This window comes from Narcine bancroftii, chromosome 5 (assembly GCF_036971445.1).
Source record: "Narcine bancroftii isolate sNarBan1 chromosome 5, sNarBan1.hap1, whole genome shotgun sequence".
Classification (NCBI taxonomy): domain Eukaryota; kingdom Metazoa; phylum Chordata; class Chondrichthyes; order Torpediniformes; family Narcinidae; genus Narcine; species Narcine bancroftii.
The window spans coordinates 91,428,877-91,455,697 of record NC_091473.1 but is presented as its reverse complement, the minus strand read 5'-3'; the positions used below and the strand labels follow the sequence as shown (position 1 = coordinate 91,455,697).

The 26,821-nt window shown below is 39.2% G+C and overlaps 1 protein-coding gene across 3 annotated transcripts in view; it reads right to left on the bottom strand.

Moving 5' to 3' along the window:
- cachd1 (cache domain containing 1) overlaps positions 1-26,247 on the bottom strand; it is a 212,497-nt gene extending 186,250 nt beyond the window's left edge. Inside the window, exons 1-2 of one of the 3 annotated variants that reach the window (XM_069938340.1) lie at positions 26,078-26,247; positions 25,311-25,574 (exon numbers count right to left, since the gene is read on the bottom strand). In XM_069938340.1, the coding sequence (XP_069794441.1) occupies positions 25,311-25,565 (255 nt within the window). In that variant the 5' untranslated portion in view covers positions 25,566-25,574; positions 26,078-26,247. Of the gene's footprint in view, positions 1-25,310; positions 25,737-26,077 lie in introns of those variants that run through there. The other 2 variants (XM_069938342.1, XM_069938339.1) reach the window with 2 other exon arrangements.
- Between the last annotated feature and the right edge of the window lie 574 nt (positions 26,248-26,821).

Below are 26,821 nucleotides of genomic sequence, written 5' to 3'. Positions count from 1 at the left end.
TCATAGACTAATCTCTCTTTACGTCAACTCCTTCATCTCAGGAATCAATCTTGTGAACCTTATTTGAATTGCCTACAAAGAAAGTATATCCCGACTTAAATATGAAGACCAAAACCATTCAACACTTTAGGCATAGTCTCACCAATACACTGCAGTCATAGAAAGACTTTATTTTTCTATTGTACCTCCCTTGCAATAAAAAGCCATTTTGATGACAACAGATGGCTAAAACAGGAATGTGCATTTCCTACATTCAATACCTCCCGTGATTAGCACAAATATTCCAAATCATTCACTTGCTGGGAATTTAAAAATGAGGCATGTCTAAAAGAATCAGAAATAATAAGCTTCCCTTTACCATGGTTATGGCTGCAAGAGCTTTCTGACTTTCACAGATTAATCTTTTCTTTTGAATAGATTAATACATTAACGTGGTCAAGTTTCTTTCCCTAATTTTCACATTGCCTATTCTCCCTAGAGCAACCATTCTCAACGGGTGCCACACACCCCTCTGGGTGGGGGGGGTTCACTGCACATTTAAGAGGGACCACTGACTGAAATTATAAAATAGTTTTAGTTCTTCATGTAGTCAGTAAGAGAGAAGTATAGAAGAAGCTAACTAAACTTCACTGCTTCACAGGGAAGGGGGCCCATAAACATTGAGCAGCAGAGTCTTACTGGGGGGGGGGGGAAATGAGTTGAAAAAAAGGTTGAGAATGGCTGTCCTAGAGTATAATGCTGTGCAAAATTGTTCCTCAAATCCTAAGCTTATCCTTCTTAAAAGAGATTCATCAGTCAATGCAGCTACTTGACAAGGTTACATACAGCCAAATGACTCTTCAGTTCCTACAGACAGTTAAATAGAATCTGTTCCTCACTTTTCCCAGGACGAGAGTAGCGGACACCAGAGGACACCTGTAAAAAGTGAGGGAGGAAAGTTTAGGGGAGATTGTCAGGTGTAAGTTCTTTTACACAATGAGGAGTGAATGCTTGGAAGGCAGTGATGGAGGAGGCTGGTACAATAGGGACATTTATAAGGCCCAGGGAGGCACAATGAAGAACAGGAATTCTGCTTCCAACACTGGCCTCATCTTGCCACCCTGGCTAACAACACAGAATGCAAAGTCCTTATTTCAACAAGGGTAGAACACAATCTATGCTAGATGATTTAATACAAAATTAAACAAATATGTTTCACAAAAAAATGGCAGTACATTATCCATCAAATTTTCAAAACTGAAAATATCTTTGGATGTGAACTCCCTAGTATCTTTGGTTACCAGATACTGCATGAACTGTATTCATTTTGTTTCCCCCTTGTAACATGGTACAAGTTCATGTCCACTTTGGAAATGTTAATCTGCAATTCAAGTTGAAAAATATACTTAAAGTTGTAATACGATGACTTTTGACACCAAGATATCCATCACATTTTTTCCAACTTATCTTTCTTTCTCTCCCATTTCTTATCTGTTCCTCGTTGAAGTTTCAACAACATTAGCATCTCCCCTGTAAATTACCTACCCAACTTTAGCCAGTAAATAGACTTTGCCAGCATGTGCCAGTGGTGTCGTCAATCAAAGTGCTACTGTAATGTCAGGATAGTAATCTATAGAAAGTTTTTTTTTAAAAAGTGTCACCCATCAGCAAGTTAGTTGATTAATACATTATTGAAGGAGAAAAACTCAGTCCAAAATTTCACAAAGTAATCAGAAGTCCTGGACAAAAAAAATGGTTTGCAATGGTTTTTTTTCTTATAAATTATTAAAATAAAAAATATTATTTTCATTTTTAAATTAAAGTTTGTGCTGAAAATTACATACCATGCTGCTCTCACGAGTAATTTAGTGGCTGTACATTATTTCTGGACATGGGTTATTGAAAGCCAAGTCTTTTCAGATGAAGGAAACTCAACAGATTGATAGAACTAACAGCTCAGTTTAGGCCCTTCAGCCCATGATATTGTGCCAACCTCTTTAAACCTTCCCTACCTCATAACCCTATTTCTTTCCTCCATGTGCCTCCCTGGGCCTTATAAATGTCCCTATTGTACCAGCTTCCTCCATCACTGCCTTCCAAGCATTCACTCCTCATTGTGTAAAAGAACTTACACCTGACAATCTCCCCTAAACTTTCCTCCCTCACTTTTTACAGGTGTCCTCTGGTGTCCGCTACTCTCGTCCTGGGAAAAAGGTGCTGACTGTCCACCCCATCTATGTTTCTCATAATCTTGTGCACTTCTTTTAAGTCATCTCTCATTTTCGTTACAAAAAGAACAGCCCTAGTTCTGTTAAACTTTCCTTAAAAGATACATTCTCCAATCTAAGAAACATCCTGGTAAATCTCCTCTGCACCCTTTCCATAGCTTCTATATCCTTACTGTAATGAGGCAACCAGAACTGAACACAATAATCCAAGTGTGGTCCAACCAGAGTTTTACAGAACTGCAACATTACCTCTAGACTCTTGAACTCAATCCTTAGACTAATGAAGCCTTTTTAACTACCATATTAACCTCTGTGGAAATCCTGAAAAATCTATGGATTTGGACCTCTGTTCTTCCAAAAAACAAGAAGGGCCCAGATTATTGTCAGAGTACATATATGACATCACATACAACCCTGAGATTCTTTTTCCTGCGGGTCAGGCAGAATTTCAACTTATCGGTAGTGCAAAAAACTATTCCAGAAAAGATACATTTACAAAAGTGAAAATGTTAAAGAAAAAGTACAAACTGATTGTGCAATGCAGAAAATAAATATTTAATAATACATAATGTGCAAAATAAGAGTCCTTAAATTACTCTCTGAATTTGTTATTTAGGAAACTGATAGTGAAGGGGTATTGTAGCAGCTGTACCTGAATCTGGCATTATGAGTCTTGTGTCACCTATACTCCTCTCCTGTTGGTAGCATCAAGAACAGAGCATATCCTGAATGGCATGGATCCTTGATGATTGAGGCTGCTCTCTGACAGCAGCGTTCCATGCAGATTTTCTCGATGGTGGGGAAATTTTTGCCTCACTATTAAGAATTTTTCCATTAACTTCAAGTTTGACCTTCCAAAATACATCACTTCAGACATATTTGGATTGAGTTTCATCTGCCGCTTTTTCACCCAAATCTGCATCCTGCCTATGCCCTGTTGTAACCCACGACTACCTTCTACACAATCCACAGCATGTTATGTATGGCTTGGAAACATCTTTAAATTCAACCCAAATTTATAAAGTAGTGTGTTTTTATTTAATTCAACCCTCCAAAATTCAATAAGTAATGATATTGAAGGGTCTCAGTCCAATACAATGTACATTAATTAGATACAAATTAGATAACAATTAGATACAAATTGGCAAATTGAGATTGCAGTTACAGTATCGAAAATCAAAATTGTTTGACTGCTATAGTAAAGAACAAGCTTACACATCTTGGTTAGGGAGACAGAAACCCATGTAGATTAACTGACTCATACCTCTTTACAGAGCTAGAAGATAGAAAGAATTATTGCAATGTGGCGGTGTGAGCAGTAGAAGAAACACAGCCACCACGTTGAGGGTCATTAATGACTGTTTTTATTCAAATTCAACGTGCCCCTTTAAGGGCAGATTGAGCTCAGTCACCTGGTGCATTGTGACATCATAATCACTGTCCAGGGATTCCATCCCTGGAAGGAATGCTGAAGTCACAGAGAAGCCTCTGACGACGCCATTTCCCCATGGCTGCCACGCCACGTGGCGATACAAGCGGGGCCGGTTCGCCATGAGGATGTGCGCCACCACAGCAACACATGAGTGGTTTACAGCCAAAGAATTAAAATGCGGTAACCAAAATGGAGCTGTCCCTTTAAGGATAGAGTTAAGATGCATTACAGAAGATTTTACATTTACCTTTCAGTTTATTTTCAGTGTAATGCCCATGATTGGGGGGAAAAAAAATGATTTGATCCTGTCCCTAAAGGAAGAATCTGTTGACACTCACTGGAGGAAGATCTCTGGAGCAATACTAGCCACAAATAAATGGCTCACAAGTCTGTGAGATTACAAAATACCAGTAAAGTCACATGCCAGTAGACCTTGCAACAAGAAAGCAAGGCAAATTATTTTTGTTCAAATTCCAAACGCTACTGTGATTAAAGGTTCCCCAATTCAGATTTTGCTCTTCCATCGTAAAAACTTGGTCATTTGTTCAATTTTTAAAGTTACCCTTATCTTTATAAGATTTCCAAGATTTTTTCTTTGAATGGTACATTTTTACTTGAGTGTTGTCTGCTTGCATACAGGAAATTCATTTATTCTTTATTTACAGAATGCAAGATGGGCATTACGGTGCACATTTCATGCAAGGAAATAGATGCCAAAAGTTGGATCTCGGATTCTGGACCACATATTTTCTGTATGTGATCATGCATCAAACAGTAATAGATGCACAAAAGAAAATGAAAAACATGGAACTTAACTAATTTGTTGCACATTTTTGAATTTTTTTGCTCTTAAAAAAAAAAATCATCAAATTTTCAGTCTTAGCAGCATTCATGCGTGCCAATTGCTCTTCAGCCTTGGAATTGTGCTCACAACATTGTGCACTGGAACCCTTCATCAGGCAATGTCACCATTCTTTTTCTCCCACAGATGCTGCTTGACCCTCTGTGTCCCTCCAGCAAATTGTGTGCAGCTTCAGATTCCAGCATCTGCAGCTTCCTGTGTGTCTCCAGCTTCAGAAGATATTCAAGCCTTATAATTATTGTCTAATCCTGTCCTTAACTGTATTCTTGCTCAGAAGTAGTTAATAATAGTCAAAAGGAGGAACTCCAGTTGATTCATTCTTCACAAAAAAAGAAAAAAAAACAAAGAAATTCTTGCAGAGAAAGCTTACGTGTTTATTTTTCTGATGGCACTAGAATGTAATACTGGCTGTGTCTTTTAAGTACATTCAATTTGTGCAGACTGCCTGAATGTCAAGGAATAATTATCAGGGTGGCAAGTTACCAATTAGAATAAACAGCATTTTCTATCCAGAAAGTCTTGAATTTAATATTTAGACTAGACTAAGTACGTTCAGGCTAAAGTAATTAGGCCTAAAGTAGCTCCTCCATTATTAGCCCTGGGATCTGCATTAGGATGGAAAAAGAGATGAACCAGCTTTCTGCCTGCTGACCAACGAGATCCTTTGTAAATTGCATACATGAGCTTAGCTCTATTGGAAATCACAAAAAGGCAAACATGCCAACAAAGACAAATCTAGGTTTAAAGAATAGGTAATGTGCCAGGTTAATGAAACTAATGGAATTATATGGTCAATTAGGTAATATACCAGGTTAATGAAACCACTGGAATTTTAACACATGAGCAAACAAAGAACTGATGGAGGCACTAAGCAGGTAACACAGCATTCATGGGTGGAAGTGGTCAGTCAATGTCTAAATCCTTTATCAAAACCAAGATATAATTACAGGAGGATCAGACCCAGGACCACCAGGCTGAGGAACAACTTCTTACCAATATTGTACAAAACAATATTTGTTTATTTTTATAGATATAATACTTGTCCGGCATATGTATTATTTGACTGTATGTGTGTTATGTCAGGTTGTATGTCTCCATGTTTATACTCTGAGGATGGGAGAACGCTGTTTCATTGGGTTGTATTTGTACAATCAGATGACAATAAACTTGAGATAGAGCAGGCAAAATTACGTATATAAATGGGGAAAGAAGCAGGTGGAGGGGCCTCAGAAATGATAGATTAAGAATTACTGTCAGAGAACGTACATGACATCACATACAACCCTGAAATTCTTTTTCTGTGGACGAGGCAGATAACCACTTATTTGTAGTGTTTACTGTTTACAGTTATTTATTTGATTATAGCGTACACATGTAAACAAATAAAGAACTGCAAACAGATAATAATGTAGCCCCTTTCACACTTGTAAGTGATCCCAGGAAATTAACCACCAATAGGCCTTTAAAATGTCTAGTGTGGAAGCAAAATCACCTCAACTTCGCTGTCAGATGACATCATCTCATGCCAGGGAATGACAGCCTCAACCCCTAGTACAATTCCTGGTATCTGCAGATGCCGCCATTGCAATCAGGCAAGAGTGAAATGGGTAATTACATTTATGAGATTGAAATGACCCTGCTTGAGTGCAGGAATGTGAAGGAAGGAAAGATTAAAATGAAGGTATAAACTTTGCCTTGGGAAAGTCACTGCAGGGGAGAGAGAGAGGAAATAAATAGCAATAGCGGACAGTTTTTAAACAGCGTGGGAAAGTTGACAGTGCAATGGTGCACAATTTATAAAAACCATGGGAAAAAGCAATGGTGAACTTTACTTCCCAGAATGCCATGAGGTAGAGAAACCACTCCATAAATGCTCCGTTGCTGCAGCCGGTCATACAACCCTTTCTCTGCTGCATGGAATTCTGGGAGGGCAGGCCCCCCCCATTGCTTTCTCCTCACAGTATTTATAAATTGTACGTGATAATGCTACCAACTTTCCCATACTACATAAATTGAGTGCTACAAGCTTTCCTACACTAGATAAATTGTGTATTAAAGCGCTACCAACTTTTCCAGCCTGTTTAAAAATTGTCCGCTATTGCTATTTATTGGTAGCACTTTCCCACGGTCCCTTATAAAGGTTTATGTAGGTCAGCACATCAAAAATAGGGGCTGAAGGGCTCTTACTGTGCTGTACATAAAGCTTAATTATGTTATAATTAGACATGATTTATTTTGTTCAAATACCAGAAGATAATACATTGATCAGGATTTAGAGTAGGTCCACATCGTGATATCACAGGTAGCAAGATGGTGTGGCAAGATGGCGTAGAGTCTAGAAGTGCAATCTCGATCTCTCTGGCCAGACTTTTAAATACCCTTTTTTTAACCCTTTGTTTCCAAGTTTAAACTTTTTAAATTTTAGTTTAAAGTATTAAAGAATTATTATGGCCACTAATGGTAAAAAGACTAAATCTCAAGTTCAAAAGAAAATACATTTTCGAAGTACTGAAGATTTGGGGCCTAGACGACTTGAAGCAGCCCCAGGCTCAATTTCTTCATTGCCTAAATCCCAAGGATCACCTGTGGAGGCTGAAAAGGAAATGCATCAGGCAGCATTACAATCTGAAGAAGTCGTTTTTCTTCGCGAATGCATGAGAAGACAACAAGATGCGGGGGGAGACCAGCGGCGACTCCCTGAAGAAGTCGGGATGCCGTCGCTGAGAGTCCAGACCTGCAGTAAATCTTTTAAAATGCCTTCTGTTGAATTGCAGCAGGAGCTGCAGTTACCTTGTTCTGCCACCATGTCAGAGAGAGCAGAGCTGAGATTTACAGATTCACAATGTATGCAATTAAATGCAGTTATTCAACCTATGTTGCCATCTCTAATGAATGAGATGGTTCAAATGAATGCTGGTACAAGTTCAGAATTAAATATGGTTAAGACATGTGTGGATGCATCTTTTGAAGAATTTTTTAAAATTTCAGACTGCTTTTTTGGACTGTAAACAAGTGACTTCTAACACAGAAAAAGTGTTGAAGGTGGAAAAATCAGTCATAGAATTAGGAGATCGCGAGAAGGAGCCAGAAAGAAACAGATTATTTGTAAAATCAAAGCAGAAGGAATAATGTGAAAATTGTTGGTTTACCAAAAGGTATAGAAGGACAATACCCTCTTCGTTTCTTTAAAGACTGAATTCTGCAAATATTAAGGCAAGAATTTTTCTCTGGGGGATTGGGGGAAAGAGCCCATAGAGCTTTAAGAAGAATACCCTCAGCTGGTCAACCCCCGAGACCGGTAATAATTCGATGTCTGAGTTATGTGATATCACAGGTAGAAGATAGAACAGTTCTAACCCGGGGATGGCTCCTTGCAAGTGTGAAAGCATTCAGTGTCCCAGTTAGGAATGGTCATTTGTGAAAAGCCAAACCCCCATTCCTATCCTGGGACACTGAACAACCAATTTAGTGAGCTGCAAGTGAGAAAAAGGGCTAAAGTGACTGCAATACAGAGAGAATTTTTTTTTTTAATTAAATCAATAAATTGCACAAGTAAGAGTCCTTAAATGAGTCCCTGATTGAGATAATTGTTGAGAAGTCGGATGGTGAAGGGGTAGGGGTAGCAGCTGTTCCTGAACCAGGTGGTGCAAGTCTTGTGGCACCTATACCTCTTTCCTGATGACAGCAGCAAGAATAGAGCATATGGGTGGTGCGGATTCTTGATGATTGCTGCTGCTCTCCGATGGCAGTGTTCCCTGTAGATGTTCTCGATAGTGGGAGGGTTTTTGCCTGTGATGTCCTGGGCTGTGTCCACTACCTTTTGGAGGGCTTTACACTCAGGGGTATTGCTGTCCCCATACCAGCCAATCTGCACATACATTTGTATAAATTTGCCAGGGTTTCTGGTGTCATACCAAACCTCCATAAACTCCTGAGAAAGTAGAGGCGCTGATGTACTTTCTTCATGATGCCATTGGTGTGTTGGGTCCAGGAAAAATTCTCCAAGATAGTGACTCCCAAGAATTTAAATTTGCTCACCCTCTCCCCTCTGATCCCCCAATGATCACTTGATTGTATACCTCTGCTTTCCCTTCCTGAAGTCAACAATCTGCTCCTTAGTTTTTGGTGACACTGAAAGCGAGGTTGTTGATGGTGCAGCATTCAGCCAGGTTTTCAATCTCCCTCCTGTATGCCGATTTGTCACCTTTCTTTATATAATCCAATACCATGGTATTGTTGGCAAATTTGTTGATAGTGTTATTGAAATATCTAGTCACACAGCCATAGGTGTCAAGTGAGTAGAGCAGGTGCTCTGGACTGATGGAGATCGTGGAGGAGATGTTTTTAACCAATCCTCACTGATTGTGGTCTGGAGGTGAAATGATAGAGTAGGTGTGAGAGGGGGTATCATAACTTAAAATTATTTTCCAATAGGAAATGATTTTCTAAAATATTGCCACATGAACTTTCATTAACTTTCCTCAGAATTGAAGCTTTGAGCTCAATTACAACTAGAATTACTGAAAACAGTGACCGCCAGCTACCTGGGGCTGTGAGAAGCAGATCTCACTGAGAGCTGCAGGAATTATAAAGTATTGAAATCTATTGTCATGAGAAAAACTAATCTGCTTTACCCAAAGCCTTCAGCATTCTAAATGATAAAACCACTGCTGAGAGAAGCGAGTGAATTAAATGCACACACAAATGCCACGATGCATGCGTGTCAATTGCACTGATTGCCCTGCATTCCAAAGCTTATGCTCGCCAATCCCCTGTGCCCCCTGCCCGCCCAAGTTCCAACAATCCCCATTGTTCTCCACTCAAGCTTGCAGTGATAAGGTTTTCTTCCCTTCTCTTGTCAGCAGAGATTTTGGAAGCTCACACCAAGAAGACTAGAAAGCTCCTGAGCCAAATATAAAGAAAGCCTCCAACAAAAAAATGTTTCTTTCATCTCAGCTGGTGCATCTATTAAATAAGGATTGTAAATGTGCATTATGGAAAATAAAGAACTCAAGATGGAGCCCTGCACATTCTCCTGAATTGGGCCTATAATATCACTTTACTGGCAAAACAATGCCCCAGCTCTAAATCAACAGCTCTGCACAAACCAGAATCCCAAATATTTTGTCAAGCAACCCTTAATTTTGAGCATGACAATATTAATGCTTCAACATTCCTAACACTCACCACAAAAATATCTGCAGATATGAGAATTCTACCCACCTTCAATTGTAATGATTTTATAATCTCAATGAAAGTTATCAATGCATACTTTTATCTTGTGCAAATAAAGTAAAACTAACAATGTATTTTTGCCACTGTGTTTAATCACAGAATTGTGATTTGAAGCATTATACGACATTCATTTTAAACAGTTAAGTAAATCCAAACAAGGAAGTTTGAAGTTTATTATACATCTCACCTTTAAACCTCTGACATTATATTACAACTTACTGAACCACTTAGACTTGCAAGCTTCATGAAAATCACCAGTTTGACAAGTCCTGAATGTTATAAAAAGCAGTTCTTCTGGATCTCACATTTGACTTTCTTATTCCCTCAATACTATGCTTTCCCTAAAAAGGGTTGCAAACTGAAAGGACATATTTGAGTTGTACATTACATGATGTAGTTATTTTCGCTTTGCCTGCACTGTACATATTTGTCGCAATGAGGTGGAACTGCATGATGTCACTGAAAAAGAGAAAGTGGCTTTTTGTAAGAAAGGAAAACATGAAGTGGGTAATTCAATTCATTTATGAAAAGCAGCTGGAAAACAAACCACAGAAGTAACAAGGGACAAATTAGAAATAGCATAGATTTTTTTTTAAAAGAAAGGTTCTTCTCCCACTGTGAAACCTGCAGTAGCAACCACAGAATTAGATCTTGCAAAGGCTACATCTCTCGTTCTCTGAACAAAGTTAATCAGTTATAAAGGTCTATAACAGGTCATATCACTGCACTGAAGAATTACCTGGAAATTCAATAGAATGTACTTATTCTGTTAATGGTAAACTCATATTTTATTCCTGAAAAGTATACATTTTCTAGGAGATAGAGCATAATCCAGTGTGTAACACAAGAACACTGGGGTTGTTTTATTACAGTGTTAAAGCGGTATCAGCCAAATCACAGAAATTCCACTCTTGTGAACACACACAGCCATCCATACAGACTGAATCACTTTAATGATAGGTGGCCTCAAACTTCAAAGTTAAATTGAATCTGACAATAATCAGTGTGATATTTAGCTCCTGACAAGAATTCTTATTGCTAGAAAAAACACTCTTGCAGACCAGATAAAGACAATTAACAGGACATCAAAACTTTGTATATTTTAATTGCCCTTTATTAAAGTCAAGTCTAAAATTTCCATCAGTGATGTGGGATTTTCAATTTGGAGGGTTACAGCTACCTAACTTTCAATTTTATTATGAAGCAGCTCAATTTAGGTTTCTTAGCGCATTAATAGCCACACAAGATACGCCTAGTTGGGCACAGATAGAATTGGCAGTTATTTCTGAAAAATTTTCGAATGAATTTTTATTTTGATGGAATAAAAATTTGTTACGAACTTATGATGTACCAATATTGAAACATTTAATGAATTTATGGACAAGTAAATTACATAAAATGGGATTGAAAAATAAGTGGTCGGGAAGATTACCATTATATAATAATCAACTTGTTCCTTTCACGGTATCTAATACTATTTCAAAACAATGGGAGGAGAAAGGAATACATAATTTATCTGACTGTTTTTTAGAAGGTCATTTTTGTTCTTTTGTAGAATTGCATAAGAGATTTGATATAAGTGGTTATTCTATATTTGTGTATTATCAGTTAAGATCTTTTGTAAAACAGGTATGCGGTCGTCAAATGAATTTACTGTCTGAAACTGATTTTGAGAAATATGTGCTCTCATTTCCAAAAAAGGGTTATATATCAGGTTTGTATCGTATTTTGTTGGAAAGTGAAAGTAAAATAGATTGGGATAAAGATAAAATGAAATGGGAAAAAGATTTAAGTTTAACAATAACTGAAGAAGATTGGTCTGAAATCTGCCGTAATAGTGTTCGAAAATTGATTAATGCTAGATTGGCGATGATTAATTATAATTTTATACATCAATTATATTTAACACCCAAAAAATTAAAAAAATTTGGTTTTAGTAAGTCAGATCTTTGTTTTCGTTGTGATCAGGTTTCTGGTACTTTTTTTTTAACATGCTGTTTGGTTGTGTGATCGGTTACAACAATTTTGGAAAGGTATTCAATCTGTATTTAATAATCTATATAATCTTCATATTGTATTAGACCCTGATATATTTTTATTATGGAATATGCAACCGTTGATTGATTTAGAATTAGATAATTACCAAATCTCTTTTATTTACTTAGTGCTGGTAGTGCCCAAGAAATCTATAGCGATTACTTGGAAGAATAGAAATGTATTGTCTTTAGATAGGTGGTATTCAGAGATGAAGTTTTGTTTGGTTATGGAAAGAATATCTTTTTCTATACAAGATAAGATGTCTTTTTATGAGGTAAAGTGGATCCCATTTATTGATTATATACAATTTAAATAAGTTTGAATTAATCATTTTTTTCTTTAAAAAAACTTTTTTTTATTATATATTTTTTCTATATATAGGTTTTCTTTTTTTTCTTTTTTTTAGTTTTTTTTAGTTTTTTATTATTAGTTGTTTTTTTCGTTTAAGTTCTTTTTGTTTTTGTTTTTTCATATATATTTTTATATAATAAAAATTTTTTGGATTAATAATTAATACTTAATTAAATTTTTTTTGTTTTTTAATATATATATCGATCTTTTTTTAAGATTTTTTTAAAAAATTATACTAATGGTATTAATTCTTCACTCTTTATCGTGGGGGTGGGGAGGGGGGGTTTAGGGGTTAAAAAGTTTTTTTTTAGTCTTAGTTTTTAGTTGTTAGGGGGAGATGCCAAGATTGGTATTGTATTAACTATGTTACTTTGTACTTGTATTACTTTATTTTGTATTTTTTCTGTACGTGAATTACTTACTTTCTTCATATGTTAAAATTAATAAATAAAGTTTCGAAAAAAAAAAAATTTCCATCAGTAGTACGAGGTTTCTATTCAGTTTCCACAACAGGAAAAAAGTGCAGGGGGAAAAAAAATCAATATGGATCATAATGAACAAAAATAATTCTTTATACCACAGCCTACAATGAGCTAAATTATTTTAAAAATAGTGGTAGATTTTGTACTTGCAGACAGCTGATAATTTGTAGAAGCATTGAACAAAGGTAAATCACAACAATTTTAACTGATCTTAAAAACTTTATCCCTGTAGCTGAATGGAGAATCACCAAATGAAAACTTCAACATCCCTCCCTCATAAATCATTCCACTGTGTCAGTTCTAGATAACCCAAATATTAACACTAATTTATAAAGCTATGTCTTTGCCCAAAGGCTATAAGCATGAAGATGCCAAGTGCAAATCATGTTACTTTATCAATCTTTCAGGAAAATAACTTTTTTTAACCATTTACTCCTCCTACTATCATCACCTCTCCCTGTTACGAACAGATTCACGACCAGAGGTACTTCAGCACTGAAGAAAATTTGACAATGTTCTGTACATTTTCATAGTTAGACCAGGAAAAAGCAAAAATTGACACCACTACAATTAAGGTAAGCGAGGGCTCAGTAGCTAAAGTCGCCACACAGGCTGTGGGCAATTGGCGAGGGCTCACTGGCTGAAGGAGCCACATAGGCTGTGGGCAGTTGGGACGCAGTCGAAGGACTCACAGCCTGTGAGCTGTTGGCGATTTGCCGTCGAAGGACTCACACCAAGTTGCAAGCTGCTGGAGACTGGTTCATGGGAACCAGGCATTGAACCAGGATTTGAGAGGGTGCTGAAGGCAAGAAGGGCTCCTAAAGAACCTCAGCTGTGCGAAGCTTCCTAATCGTATCTGAGGTTTGGATCTGAAGCTTGGATTTCTAATAGATTAAACAGAAGTCTGTAGGCTGCAGGAGCACTGGAAGCAAATTCACAGACACTCACCGACTCTGCATGGACTCTCATTTGCGGCTCTTTTTCTTTTGAAGCTCCAAAGAAGCTGAAGTCCCTGTGATATCGGTCTCTGAGGCCACCATCAGAACATTCTTAAAGAGGGTGAACCCTCGCAAGACGTCCGGGCCTGATGGCATACCTGGCAGTGTTCTAAAAATCTGTGCCAACTAGCCAGAGGTTCACGCACATTTTCAATCTGACTCCTGCAGTTGGAGGTTCCCTCCTGCTTCAAAAGGGCATCAATCATCCTGGTGCCCAAGAAGAGTAGGGTGAGCTGCCTCATCCTCAATGACTATCGCCCAGTAAAACTCACATCCACTGTGATAAAATGCTTTGAGAGGTTGGTCATGGCCAGAATTAACTCATACCTAAAGGCCTGGCCTATTGCAATTCACCTATCACCACAATCACTCCACAGCAGATCCAATCACTGGCTCTTCACTCAGCTCTGGATCACCTAGATAACAGCAACACGTACATCAAGCTACTCTTCATCGACTATGGCTCAGGTTTCAACAACATCAGACCCACAAGCGATGGTCAACAAGCTCCAAAATCTAGGCCTATTCCCTCCCCTCTTCAACTGGACCTTGACTTCCTCATCGATCATTCACTAGAGAATCGGAAGCAATGTCTCCTGCTTACTGACAACACTGGCAAATCTCAAGGATGCATATTTCGCCCACTGCTCTACAATCTAAACCCATGACTGTACGGTCAGGCACAATTCAAATGCCATCTACAAATTTGCCGATGACATCACAGTTGTCAGCAGAATCACAGATGGTAATGAGGAAGTGTAGAGGAGGGAGATAGAGCAGCTGATTTAGCGGTGTCACAACAACCTTGCACTCAACATTAGCAAAACTAAGGAGCTAATTATGGACTTCGGGGGGGGGGGGGGTGGGGGGGGTGGGGGGGGAGGAAATCAGGACAACACAAACCAGTCCTCATCGAGGGGTCAGCAGTGGAAAGGGTTAGAACTTCAAATTCTTCTGTTTCAACATCTCTGAAGATCTGAACTGCTGCCTCCATGTTGATGCAATCACGAAGAAGGCTCCCCAATGGCTATTTTTCAGTAGGAGTTGAGATTTGGTATGTCACCAAACACTTGCAAATTTCTGCAGAAATACCATGGAAAGGATTTTGATTGGCTGCATCACTGTCTGGTATGGAGGTGCCAATGCACAGGACAGGAAAAAAACTACAGAGAGTTGTGAACTCAGCCAGTGCCATCATGGGCATCAGTCTTCTCTCCATCAAGGACATCTACAAGAGGCGGTGACTTAAGAAAGCAGCCTCTATCCTCAAGGACCCTTGCCACCTTCACACTGCTACCATCAAGAAGGAGGTACTGGAGCCTGAAGATAAACACCCCTCTGCCATCAGTTTTCTGAATGGACAATGAACACAAACACTACCTCACTTTCTCTTCTTTGCCCTAATTTTTTTTTTTTAAATGCAACTTATCACAATATTTGCACTGTAATCCTGCCACAAAACTACAATATAATAAATTTTGATTCTCTTTCTCTATTATTGGGCGCACTGGTCAATGCTATTGGTGACTTCTTGCTTGCCTTTACGGCAAGCAAAAGGTGAAGTATATTGTGCATATTACATTTTTTGTATTATTACATGACAACGAAAGGAACTTTTGAAGTCTAGAAAATGCAGATGTTAGCCACGGTTCTTGGTGTCAAGTGTTATCCAGCGACAACTCCTGAAAAGGAATCAGTGACATATTCACCATCAATAGAACACTACAGCAAGTACAGGCCCTTCAGCCCTCGATGTTGTGCTGACCAATATATTCCTTAAAAGAAAGTACTAAACCTCTCTACCCTGTAACCCTCTAGTTTTCTTTCATCCTTGAGCCTATCTCAAAGTCTTTTAAATGCCCCTAATGTTTCAGCCTCTACCGTCATCCCTGGTAAGGCATTCCAGGCACGCACAACTCTCTCCGTAAAAAGAACATCCCTGATGTCTCCCCTAAACTTCCCTCCCTTCAGTTTGTACACATGTCCTCTGGTATTTGCTATTCCTGCCTCTGCAATGAGAATATTAAAACTTGATTCAAGATTTCTTACCCTGTGTCTTGAAAGAATCGCAGTTCCACAAAATTGTAATTAGATAATTGAAATGACATGCAACAAACAAAAAACTGCCTCAAGAACATAAGAAATAGTAGCAGGAGTAGACCATCTGGCCCATCAAGTCTGTTCTGCTATTTACCAAGATCATGGCTGATCTGATGATAGGCTCTTCTCCACCTTCAAGCCTTTTCCCAATATCCCTTAATTCCCCTACTATTTAAAAATCTATCTAACCTTGTCTTAAATATATTTACTGAGGTAGCCTCCACTGCTTCAATGGGCAGCAAATTCCAGAGATTAACCACCCTGAAGGAAAAATAGCTCCTCCTCATCTACATCCTATACCCTAAAACTTGAGGCTATGTCCCCTAGTTCTAATCTCCTCCACCAATGCAATCAACTTACTTACCTCTATCTTATCTATGCCTTTCATAATTTTATTTTTCTGTAAGATTATCTCTCATTCTTCTAAATTTCAGCGAGTACAGTCCCAAATGACTCAATGTCTCCTTATAGGCTTAACTCCCTCCATCTCTGGAATCAACCTGGTCAATCTCCCCTTCACCGCCTCCAATGCCTTTCAAGTAAGGAGACCAGGTGCAGTACTTCAAAAGTGACCTCACCGGTGCTTTGTACAGTTGCAGCATAACCTCCCTGCTCCTAAATATAATCCCTCCAGCAATGAAGGCCAACATTCCATTTGCCTTCTTGATAGTCTGCTGCACCTGCAAACCAACCTTTCACGATTCATGCACAAGCGCACCCAAAGTCTGTCTATACAGCAGCCTGCTGCAATCATTTGCTATTTAAATAATATTCTGATCTTCTATTTTTCCTTCCAAAGTGGATAACTTCACATTTTTCAACATTGCACCCCATTAGCCAGCTTCTTGCCCATTCATTTAACCTGTCTATATCTCTCTGCAGACTCTCTGCACATTTTGCTTTACACTCAATTTAGTGTTATCAGCAAACTTAGATACAATATAGTCTGTCCCCTCTTCAAGATCGTTAGTGTATATTGTGAACATTTGTGGGCCCAGCACTGACCCCTGTGGCACCCTGCTCACCATTGATTGCCAACCAGAAAAACACACCATGTATCCCAGCACTCTGCTTTTCATTGGTTAACAATTATCTATCCATGTCAATACATCAACTCCTACTCCATATATCCTTATCTTATGTATGTCTTTTATATGACACCTTATTGAATATCTCCTAGAAATCCAGGTAAGCAACATCCATCTTCTCTCCTCTATCTACCACTCCAGTAAATTTGTCAAACAAGGCCTGCATTTGCTGCGTCTGCCTGATGGATTCATTTCACTCCAAATGCCTCACTATTTCTTCTTTAATGGTAGCTTCAAGCATTTTCCCAATGACAGATGTTAAACTAACTGGCCTATAGTTTCCTGTCTTTTGCTTACATCCTTTTTTGAATATTGACATGATATTCACCATCTTTCAATCCGTTGGGACCTGCCCAGAGTCTAGAGAATTTTGGTAACATCACCAAAGCCTCTACTATAACTTCTGCCATTTTTTTTCAGTACCTCATCAGGACCAGGGAACTTATCTTTAGACCCTCAAGTTTTCTCAGTAGTACGTCTTTAGTGATAGCTATTATATCCAGGACCTCACTGCCCATTACTTCCATAACATCTCTCTTTGGCATAGTAGACATGTCTTCCACCATAAAGATGATGCAAACTATTAAACAGGATCAAGACTACTGCTAAACCAGTTAATTAGCTGCAAGAGCTGAAGATACACCGAAAGTAACACAATTCCATTCTTACAGATGTTCCATCTCCATCACATCTTCCCTCGTCCTCAACCGTGGCTTTCCATCTACCATACCTGACAGAGCCCTTGGCCACTGTGCTCGCATCTGGTCTCTCAGCCACAGAGGGAACATGATTTGCCTGGCTCCATATCTTCCACCTACCACCACTGCCTGATCATCCTTTGCAATTTCTGTCACCTTCAACAAGATTCCACCACCAGACACAGCCTCCCCTCACTTTTCAACATTCTACCTTTTCACTTCCATTCTCACTGCATAATCCCGTCAAACACCTACTCTTTGAAATCTTATCTGTGCCATCCAGTGCCCCTAATAGTCCTTGTAGGTGAAGCAGTGTTTACTTCCAGGTTTTCTACTATGGTGTATTGTCTTCAGTGATCACACAGGTTGGATGATTACTCCGCGGAGTACCTCTGCTTAATCTGTTTGGACGACCTCCAGTTTTCTTGTTGCCTGTCACCTTCATTCTCTGTTCCACACTGAGCCACCTGTCTGTGGATTTCTGTTCTGTTTCAATAAAGCGCAAAGTATGCCTGGATATGCTGCGGTTTCAACAATTTCTGATTGCTTTTTACTATTTGGACTAGAACTTGTCCATTCTTTTGTAAAGCTATTAATACTCGACAATACTGAAATGGCCAAGGCTTCAAATTTACTATTTTGTGTCAGAGCTAAAACACAGGATTTTGTTGACACTGTGGTTAAGTGAAAAAACACAAATGCTGGAGAAACTCAGCAGGTCAAACAGTGCCTTTATGTAGCAAAGGTAAAGATACATCACCAACCTTCATCAAGTCTTTACAGTGGAACACACACGTCTAACATGCCAAAGAGAGATGTTATGGATGCAATCTGGAGTGAGCTCCTCGATACAATTACCATCACTAATGAGATAGTGCTGAGTAAACTAATGGGCCCACTGGTCTTGATGGAATGCATCCCAACACAGCCATCATCTAGCAATCCCCATTGGTGCCAAGTATTTTCCGGTTGCTTGAGATGCGTGATTAGCAAATTAACAAAGAGGCACTCCAACTTTAGACCTGTATTTTTTTGCCTATTTATTTTCCACGATTATTTCTTGTCAGTTGCTTGAATTCTGTATAACAGGGGTTTTACTGTATACTAAAAGAACTGGAGTAGGTTAGAGATATTTGTGATAACTTACCAAAATTCTCTGGACTTTGAGAGGGCTTACAGATTGCAAGATAATAAGCTTCACGCCACTGTTTTAAAAGAATTAATGGAGGCAAAAGGCAGGGAACTATAAACCAGTTTGCTTCATGTCTGAAGTCAGGAAAATGATTAAAGCTATCATTAAGGAAGAAAGTAGCTACACATCAGGATTGAACTGGTTCCATCAGGCAGACAGGATAGATTCAGGAAAGATAGGTCATGTTTAATAAATTTACTAGTTATTTTATGATATAACGAGATGAGTGATGGAGAGAAAAAGGTGGATGTAGTTTACTTTGATTCCCTAAAAGCATTTAATGCAGTCCCACTAAAAGACTTATCCAAAGAAGAAGGATGCTTGGAGTTGGGGATAAAGTATTAGCATGGATTGGTTATCCAATAGAAGGCAAAGAGTTGGCATAAATTTGTATTTCTTTGGAGAGAAGAGTGTTGCATCAGTCAGTGCTGAGCTCTAAACTGTTCACATTGTACATTAATGATTTGGAAGAAGGAACAGAGTGTAGCACATCAAAGTTCGTTGATGACATTAAATGAAGAGGGTGCAGAGATTCTTCAGAGAGAGATATAGATAGGTTAAGTGAGTGGGCAAGGGCCCAGCAGATAGAGTACAATGTTTGTAAATGTAAGGTCATCAACTGTGGAGGTAAAAATAGATCAGATTATATTTAAATGGTAAAAGATTGGAGCATGCTGTTGTTCAGAGGGTACTTGGTAGTAGTTGTACATAAATTGCAAAAGATTAGTTTGCAGGTGCAAATGGTTATCAAGAAGGCCAATGCAATGTCAGCCTTCATTGCTGGAGAGATTGAATTTAAGAGTACAGATACTGTGCTGCAACTATTCAGGGCAATGGTGACGCCACATCTGGAGTATTCTATATAGTTCTGGTGTCCTGAATTGAGATAGTTCAGTATCACAGGAAACTGTTCCAATTAAACAGTGTAGAATTTCTACATGTACACCTCAAATAAAACACAACACCTAATTGCATAAAGAAAGGCATCATGGACACCTGTTTTAGTATCACCAATTGAGGGGTGAATATTTTTACTTCGGTCAAACAAGAAAATTTGCAGAGGCTGGGACTGAGTGCAATAGTGCTAGAGAACTCTGCATATCCATTGGGAGCAAAGGGTGATCATGGTTTCAGGTCTGTGCCCTTCGTCAAGATGCAAGCAAAAAACAGGTAGGCTTCAGAATACAAAGGCAGGGGAGGAAGGAGAGAAGAGGATAGAGCATTTTACTGCTCTTCTTCAAGTAGTATCATGGGATCGCTTACATTGTCTTGAGAAGGTATCGAAACACTTGGTTTCAAATTTTAACTGAAAACCATTACCAGCAGAATGAACTTGGAGAAGACAGGCACACAATGATCAGTAGGTCAAGCAGCATCTGTGAAGAGGAGTACAGAGCTAATGATTCAGCTTGATGATCTTTTATTTAAGTGGGGATGAAAAAAAGAGATGAGTTTTAAGTTGGAGGAGGTGTGGGCAGAGAAAACAAAAGCAGAGCTCTGTAGCAGAATGGTGCAAGAGAGACTGCATGACCAAAGTGATGCTGGTTGTGGTACTGGCTGAAATAGACAGTAAAAGAAAAAAAAAGGAAAGTAGTTGAAATAATCCACCATCAGAACACGTGAAGTGTGATCCAAGTTCATTGATCTGTAACCTTAACTGGTTCTCTATCCAAACATGCTGTTTGAAATAATTTTTATTTCAAATTTCCAACATTAGCAGATTATGATTTTCAATTACATTGTTACAGCTGGAGGGGCTGTAAATGAGACAATAAAGAAAATTTGAAATCTGATTGACTATTTTAATTTTATGAATTTGGAACATTGATTCCAAGTTATCATTTCAGGACGATACCAATTCTGAAGATAGCAACTTTAAACTGTCCATATATTGCTACATGATCATGTTTCCACCATTTTCTGTTTTCATCCCACAACAAAAAAATCTTCTTTCCTGACATCACCCACGTCCAGATGACCTAAATTCACATCATTGCATATTTTAGTGCAATTCAAAATAAAAGATTTTACCTTTACATTTCATTGAAGTTCTCGTGTCATACTGTCATATTCCCCAAAGAATAAACAATCCAAGCTATTCTTGGGGGACTAAACAAGGTTCTCTGGATTTGAATTTAACCGTCTCAAACTCTGTAGCTTCGCAGTTAATTTAAAATGAGCAAATGACATTTTCAAATAATTTTACTACAAATTCTGCAGCAAATTTCCCACCCAAAGTTCAGCTTAAGATACAAATGCTTTCAGAATGGGGGCTGCTAATAAGATTCCTAATTATCAGCCCTGTCCACCTTGCCCAGCATATACATTTTTTAATATCTGCTGCAGACAGCTGTGCTCTTGGTGTTTGAAGTGAAATGTCAGTCCTTGCTAATATGACATTGCTTACATCATTAGTGATTTCTATGCACTTTGAAGTCACAGTTCAAAGCTCGATTAAAAATTCTGATTTATTCTCACAAACCCCAGGATTATAACTATGGTTCCTCCAGGACTTGCTGAATGTACTTTGTTATATGCATTTCATGGAACAATGTCATGGTAAAATAAGATTTTTTAAAAAGTGACATTTTTCAAAATGACCTTTTAGAATGACATTACACTGGGAACCAAATCAACAATCATGTTCAATAAAAGATTTCCCCTACGACAAAATGTGCTTTATTTTAAAAAAAGTAGCATTCATTGATGAAATTAAACTAATTAAATTTTAAGTTTAATAGTGTCAAACTGAATAGGACAAACATTAATTTTATCTGTTGAATTGTCATATTTCATCAGACAAGCACCAATGAATCTATTTCACCAACGTATACCCTCAAGAAAGAGGCACATCATGGAATACTGAACAAAATTTGGCCGTCCTGCAATATCTCACACAAGTGATTTTTAATTAATGATTACCACAAGGCCACAAAACATTAAAGTCCTACTCTGGTCACATTTCTTATATCTGTATACTTCAGAAGGATCCTTTGAATACCATACAGCAATTTGCATTCTGCCACACTTTTCCTCCATCTTGTGGCTAGATTTAATAAGAATAAATATACGACTCTTTTTATATTGTATTTTATTGGATGCCTTAAATAATGGCTGCTCATTCTTATCATATGGTAGACTGGCTGTAATTCACCACAAAGCAAGAACAGAAGTCGGGCCATATTCTCCCCCATAGTATTACACTGTATAATAAGCCCTTTGAGAATTTCTGGACTCTTTTAGGAAAAAAAAGTAGAGACAAGATTTTTTCCCACTTTTTCCTTTGTCCTCAGGTAATACATTCCTTGACAATCATCACATGACTTTTGTGAATTACAAAACAGCAATCAAATTAAATAACCAAATCTTTGTTGAATGGCTCAGATCAAATTAATATACTCCAATGATCACGTTAACTCTATTATCCCATTGTTTTTTGTCAGGAGAGATGTCTCTAAGTATGTACCCTTTGCCTAAATGTACCAACCTCAGCTAGTAGACTTTTTGACTCATCTACAACACTTCAAGCATGTGCAATAATATTTTAGAATCTTTATATATGAAACAAAGCAGAGTATTTTGTCATTTCTTAACTATGCATCAACACTGAAAGAGTTATTAAATATTGACAGTAAGTTTACAATTTTAAATCAATGTGAAGAATTGCTTGCTTTTCTAACCAAGCAGAAACAGACCATTCGCCCCAGTGGGAGTCCCATTTGCCTACATTTGGCCCATATCTCTCCAAACGTTCCCTTTCCACAAACCTGTCTAAATGTCTTTTAAATGTTGTAACTGGGTCCATCATAGTGCAGCTTATTCCATAGTCCCACCATCCCCTTAGGTCCTTTTTAAATCTTTCCCATACCATTTTAAATCTCTGCCCTCTAGTTTTAGACTTCCTAAACTTGGAAAACAATTACCTTGTTTTATGCAATTATGCATCACATAATTTTATATACATCAAAAAGGTCACCCTCAGTCACTATGCTCCAGGGCAAAAAGCCCCAGCCTATCAAGTATCTCCTTATAGCTGAAGCCCTCTAATCCCAGCAATAGTCCCTGAAATATTTTTTTGCACCCTTTCCAGCTTATGGCATTTTCCTTATCGCCTGGTGACTAGAATGACTCAAAATACTCGGTGTGGCCTCAACTGACACTCAAATGCCCTGAATGAAGGCAAATGTGCCAAATGCCTCCTTCTCCACCTTCTCTACCAATGTCACTACTCTCAGGGAACTATGCAGCAGTACTCCTCATATTTCTGTTTTGCAACATCCTCCAGGGCCCCAGAATTTATTGTACAAGTCCTCCCTTGGATTGGCATTGCAACACCTCGCACTTATCCAACTTGTCTGGTGTAATACTGAATGGGTTCTAGTTTCAATTCTTATTTTATGGTGATTTAACTAATCCCTTCATACCAAGAGACTACGTGCAAGAATCCATCCTTGCGGTTGAATGCAATCATGAATACCACCAAGATTGGTTCTAATACTACATCACAGTCAAATAGACTAGCAATACTTGCTATTAACACACACATTCAAAGATTCCCACTTTCTGCAAATTATCGAAGTCTCCCAGTACTTCCAAATCACTACGGAAATCAGCATCTCCAGAAGGAAAGCAAAAAACATTCTCAAGGATGGTTTCAAATTTTCAAACCCAATCTTGTGCTGTCTCAAATCCACAATAAATATAGTTTAGTACAATATCAATTTGAATAATTAATTAATTGCAATTTTTGTACGTATCTGCAGAAACGCAATGATCTTAGGACCAAAAGACACGAGAAAATGCAAGTGCTGTATCCTTGAACAATGAGAAGTTGTACGGTCTCGGCAAGTCAGGCAGCACCCACCGAGAGAAATGGACAGACAAGGTTTAGGCTGGGTCCCTTTTTTTTGAGACTTAGGATCCAAGTTATACATATTAACAAAATTAAAATACCATTCTTACATAACACATTAAATAAATCTGAAAGCTGTACTTTTATCCTCACAAGGCAAGCACAAAAAAAAGGAAGTCAAACTGCTATGGAATTATTCTAGTGTGGCTACTGGGCCTGAGTCTCAAGCTTTTATAAATGACTGCTCAACTGAGTGGAATGAGAGAGAAGGAAATACACAAAATTCCTCTCCTGAAGGTGGTTATGCTTGATCAGGTGTCTTACTGTTTTGAGCTAGCCAAAAGACCATCAGTTTAGGCATTGAACCACATCTGTACCACCCACAGACACTGCAGTGGTCACGAGGTATCAGATGCCAAAACTCAGCTAATACTCCCCTTCCCGTCTTGTAAATACAAAATGCAATCCCACTTCTGCACCACCACACCCCCCCCCCCTCCCCTTACCTCAGCTGCTGTGAATGTGAATTGATGAAAATCAATGAACTGTGAACAGATCAGGGATCAAATCTTGGATTTCCTAATCTCTGTTTAATACCTTTTCACACGACACCAACCACCTAAATCACTGGGGTTCTTCAAGCTTGTCTTTCTTATTGTACAAATAATAAAATGTCAATAAAGTGCCTAACTAAACAAAGCACAAAATGGGTGAAGTGGGGTACAACAAGGGGTTATCGAGACCCTCACCCATCGACTCAAATCCATCCCACACACTCCCAGCAAATTTAACACTTCTTTGATTGCCAAGCCCATTTGCTTTTGCCTTTTGTCAGCCCCACACAGTCTTAAGATGCCATCCATCCTTCTGTTTGTCACTGACATATGTGGGCAAGGAACGCAGCAAAAATGGGACATGCATTGTAATGGAGGCTCACTCTTGCATTGCAAATGCTGCACATTTATAGAAAAAACACACGTCATTTAAAAATCAGCACGGTAAAGACATTTGTGGTCAGAGTAGAACATGACAATATTTTGAAGTGTCCTTGAAAACAATATGAAAGGATGAGGAAGAGATCACTGAAACATTCTAAGCACATCTGAATACAAACTTCAGCTGAAACACATCACTCATGATAAGCCTGTCATGCTTGGGATAACAGAAGAGAGAAGTCACAGGTCAGAGACACCAAACAATTCCAAAATCCTTTAATCCTCAATCATGCCTTCCAAACAGCACCAACGTAATAAAACCGACACTAGAGAAAAAAATGACGTTGGAGAAGAGAGGCAGAGTGCCTTGATAGGAGGATGAAATCGAGCAATTATCCTCCCAGACGTGGAGATCTAATAATTGAGGAAGATCCACATATAAATGGAAAAGGCACAAATGGCCATTCGCCTAATTTCCATAAAATGGGGAAAGAACCTGAGATTGGGGTCGTTCGAGTGCATTGCAGGCTGCAGTGAACGAGACCTTCCAGGCGGAGGAAGGATGGCCAATAGAACGGAGACCCTTTTGAATGGGTGCAGACTCCTCCAGATTAACTTTATAAATCAATCTGACAGCAGGCGCCAATATCTTGCCCTGCAATTACTATGATATCAGAGACAAAACACATTCGCAATCTTATTTCCCCACAAGAAACTACTGCATCCAAGATCAGAGAGAATATTATGGGAGAAGGTTGCCCTCAATCAGATTCAGCGCCCATTTTTCCGCCGGAACAAACGGCGACCATCCACCAGAGGCAAAATACAGCCCCGTCCTTACCTGCATGTTGAAGACTCCAAGTTCGCTGGTGGCCAGGACTCGCATCTGATCCGCAAGAACCTGGGCTTCCTCCAGGATGGCGAAGTCTCCGGACTCGGGCGGAACGGCCGAGACGAGCCGGAGCAAGAGCAGGAACAGGAGAGCGCTCGGGGGGCTGCGGGCACAGGCACGCCGGCACCGGGGAGTTGCTGCCCCCGGTGCCCGGGCCGAAAGTCCGGCTCCCATCTCAACACATCCGCGTCTCCCTCTCGCCATGATGCGAAACTGTGGATGCGACAAGAAAACTTTCACAAACTCTGCGGCAAACTTTCAAACTGCCCGAAACACCGTTCCCCGCATGTCCGGCTCCTGCCCAGGGGGACGTCTTTCTCCTCTCCCCCCCCACCCCCGCCAAGTACAACCCCAAGGTTTATTCTCCGGAGATTGTCCGAGCCAACCCTCCAGCGCTGTGCGGATCCCGGGACACGCTGCTGGCAGAGAAGCCCTTGGATTCCAGCAACACACGATCGCTGCAAAATCCGCGCTGGATCGCCCCACCAAGGGCACCCAGATCACCATGGCAACCCCCACTGAAACACGGTTGCGGCCAAAAGGCAAGATGCAGCTTCTCTGCTCCCGTTTTTCATTTCAACACCTGTTTAATAATTGCCCCCAATAAATATTAACTCTATGAAATCCAAAATAAAAATACTTTTCCGGACACGTTTGCCACTGCTCCCCGACGGAATGGCTCGCATTCAAAACCTCTTTGTACTGACACAACCCACCTTATCTTTTATTTGTCCACTTCGTTCTCATCCAAACGTTCCCATTCTGCTTTCTTCTCAACTCTAAATGCACCGTCCTCCATCTTCTTCTTACTGCATTGAAATCAAAACTATTTTTCTTGTTCTCCACTGTAATTCTTCCTCTCTCGAGTCTTCGGAACGGCGCTCTTCTTATAACCTGCACGTTTAGAGACGCAAACATCCCATCCTCGAACCTCTCACGTCGTCCGGTTGTTCTCTCCTTGGCGATGTCCCCCCCTCCCCCCCGTGCTCAGGTAGGGAAATATTTGCAAATCCAATCCACTCCAAAAAAATCGATTCCACTCCGCTTTTTTTTCCCCGGGAGCGTAGTATTTTGCAAAGAGGAGAAGGGAGAGGATGAACTACATTTTAAATCTTTTGGGAGTTTCAGAACTCGTTAAAAACATCGAGCAACGAGTTGAGTAGAAATAAAAGTAGAATAAATATGCTCTTGTGTGGTGAAATTGCAATGTTAAAGCATTATTCAAACTGTTTAATTTGTTTAGTTTGATGTTCAGCCGGGGTTTCCCTCTTCTCCTATGGAGCTTACCTGCCCAGGCAGACTTGGAAACCTGCTGGTTTGCTTTTCTTTTCTCGTCTGTGGTTTCAATTTACAATGGAGTGCTTCTTTTATCAGGGCTTCTCCTGCTCACAGCATCGAATGGCACTTTTCAAACGTGCGAATGAATTAGAATTTCATTCCTTTTTGTTCTTTTCCACCGT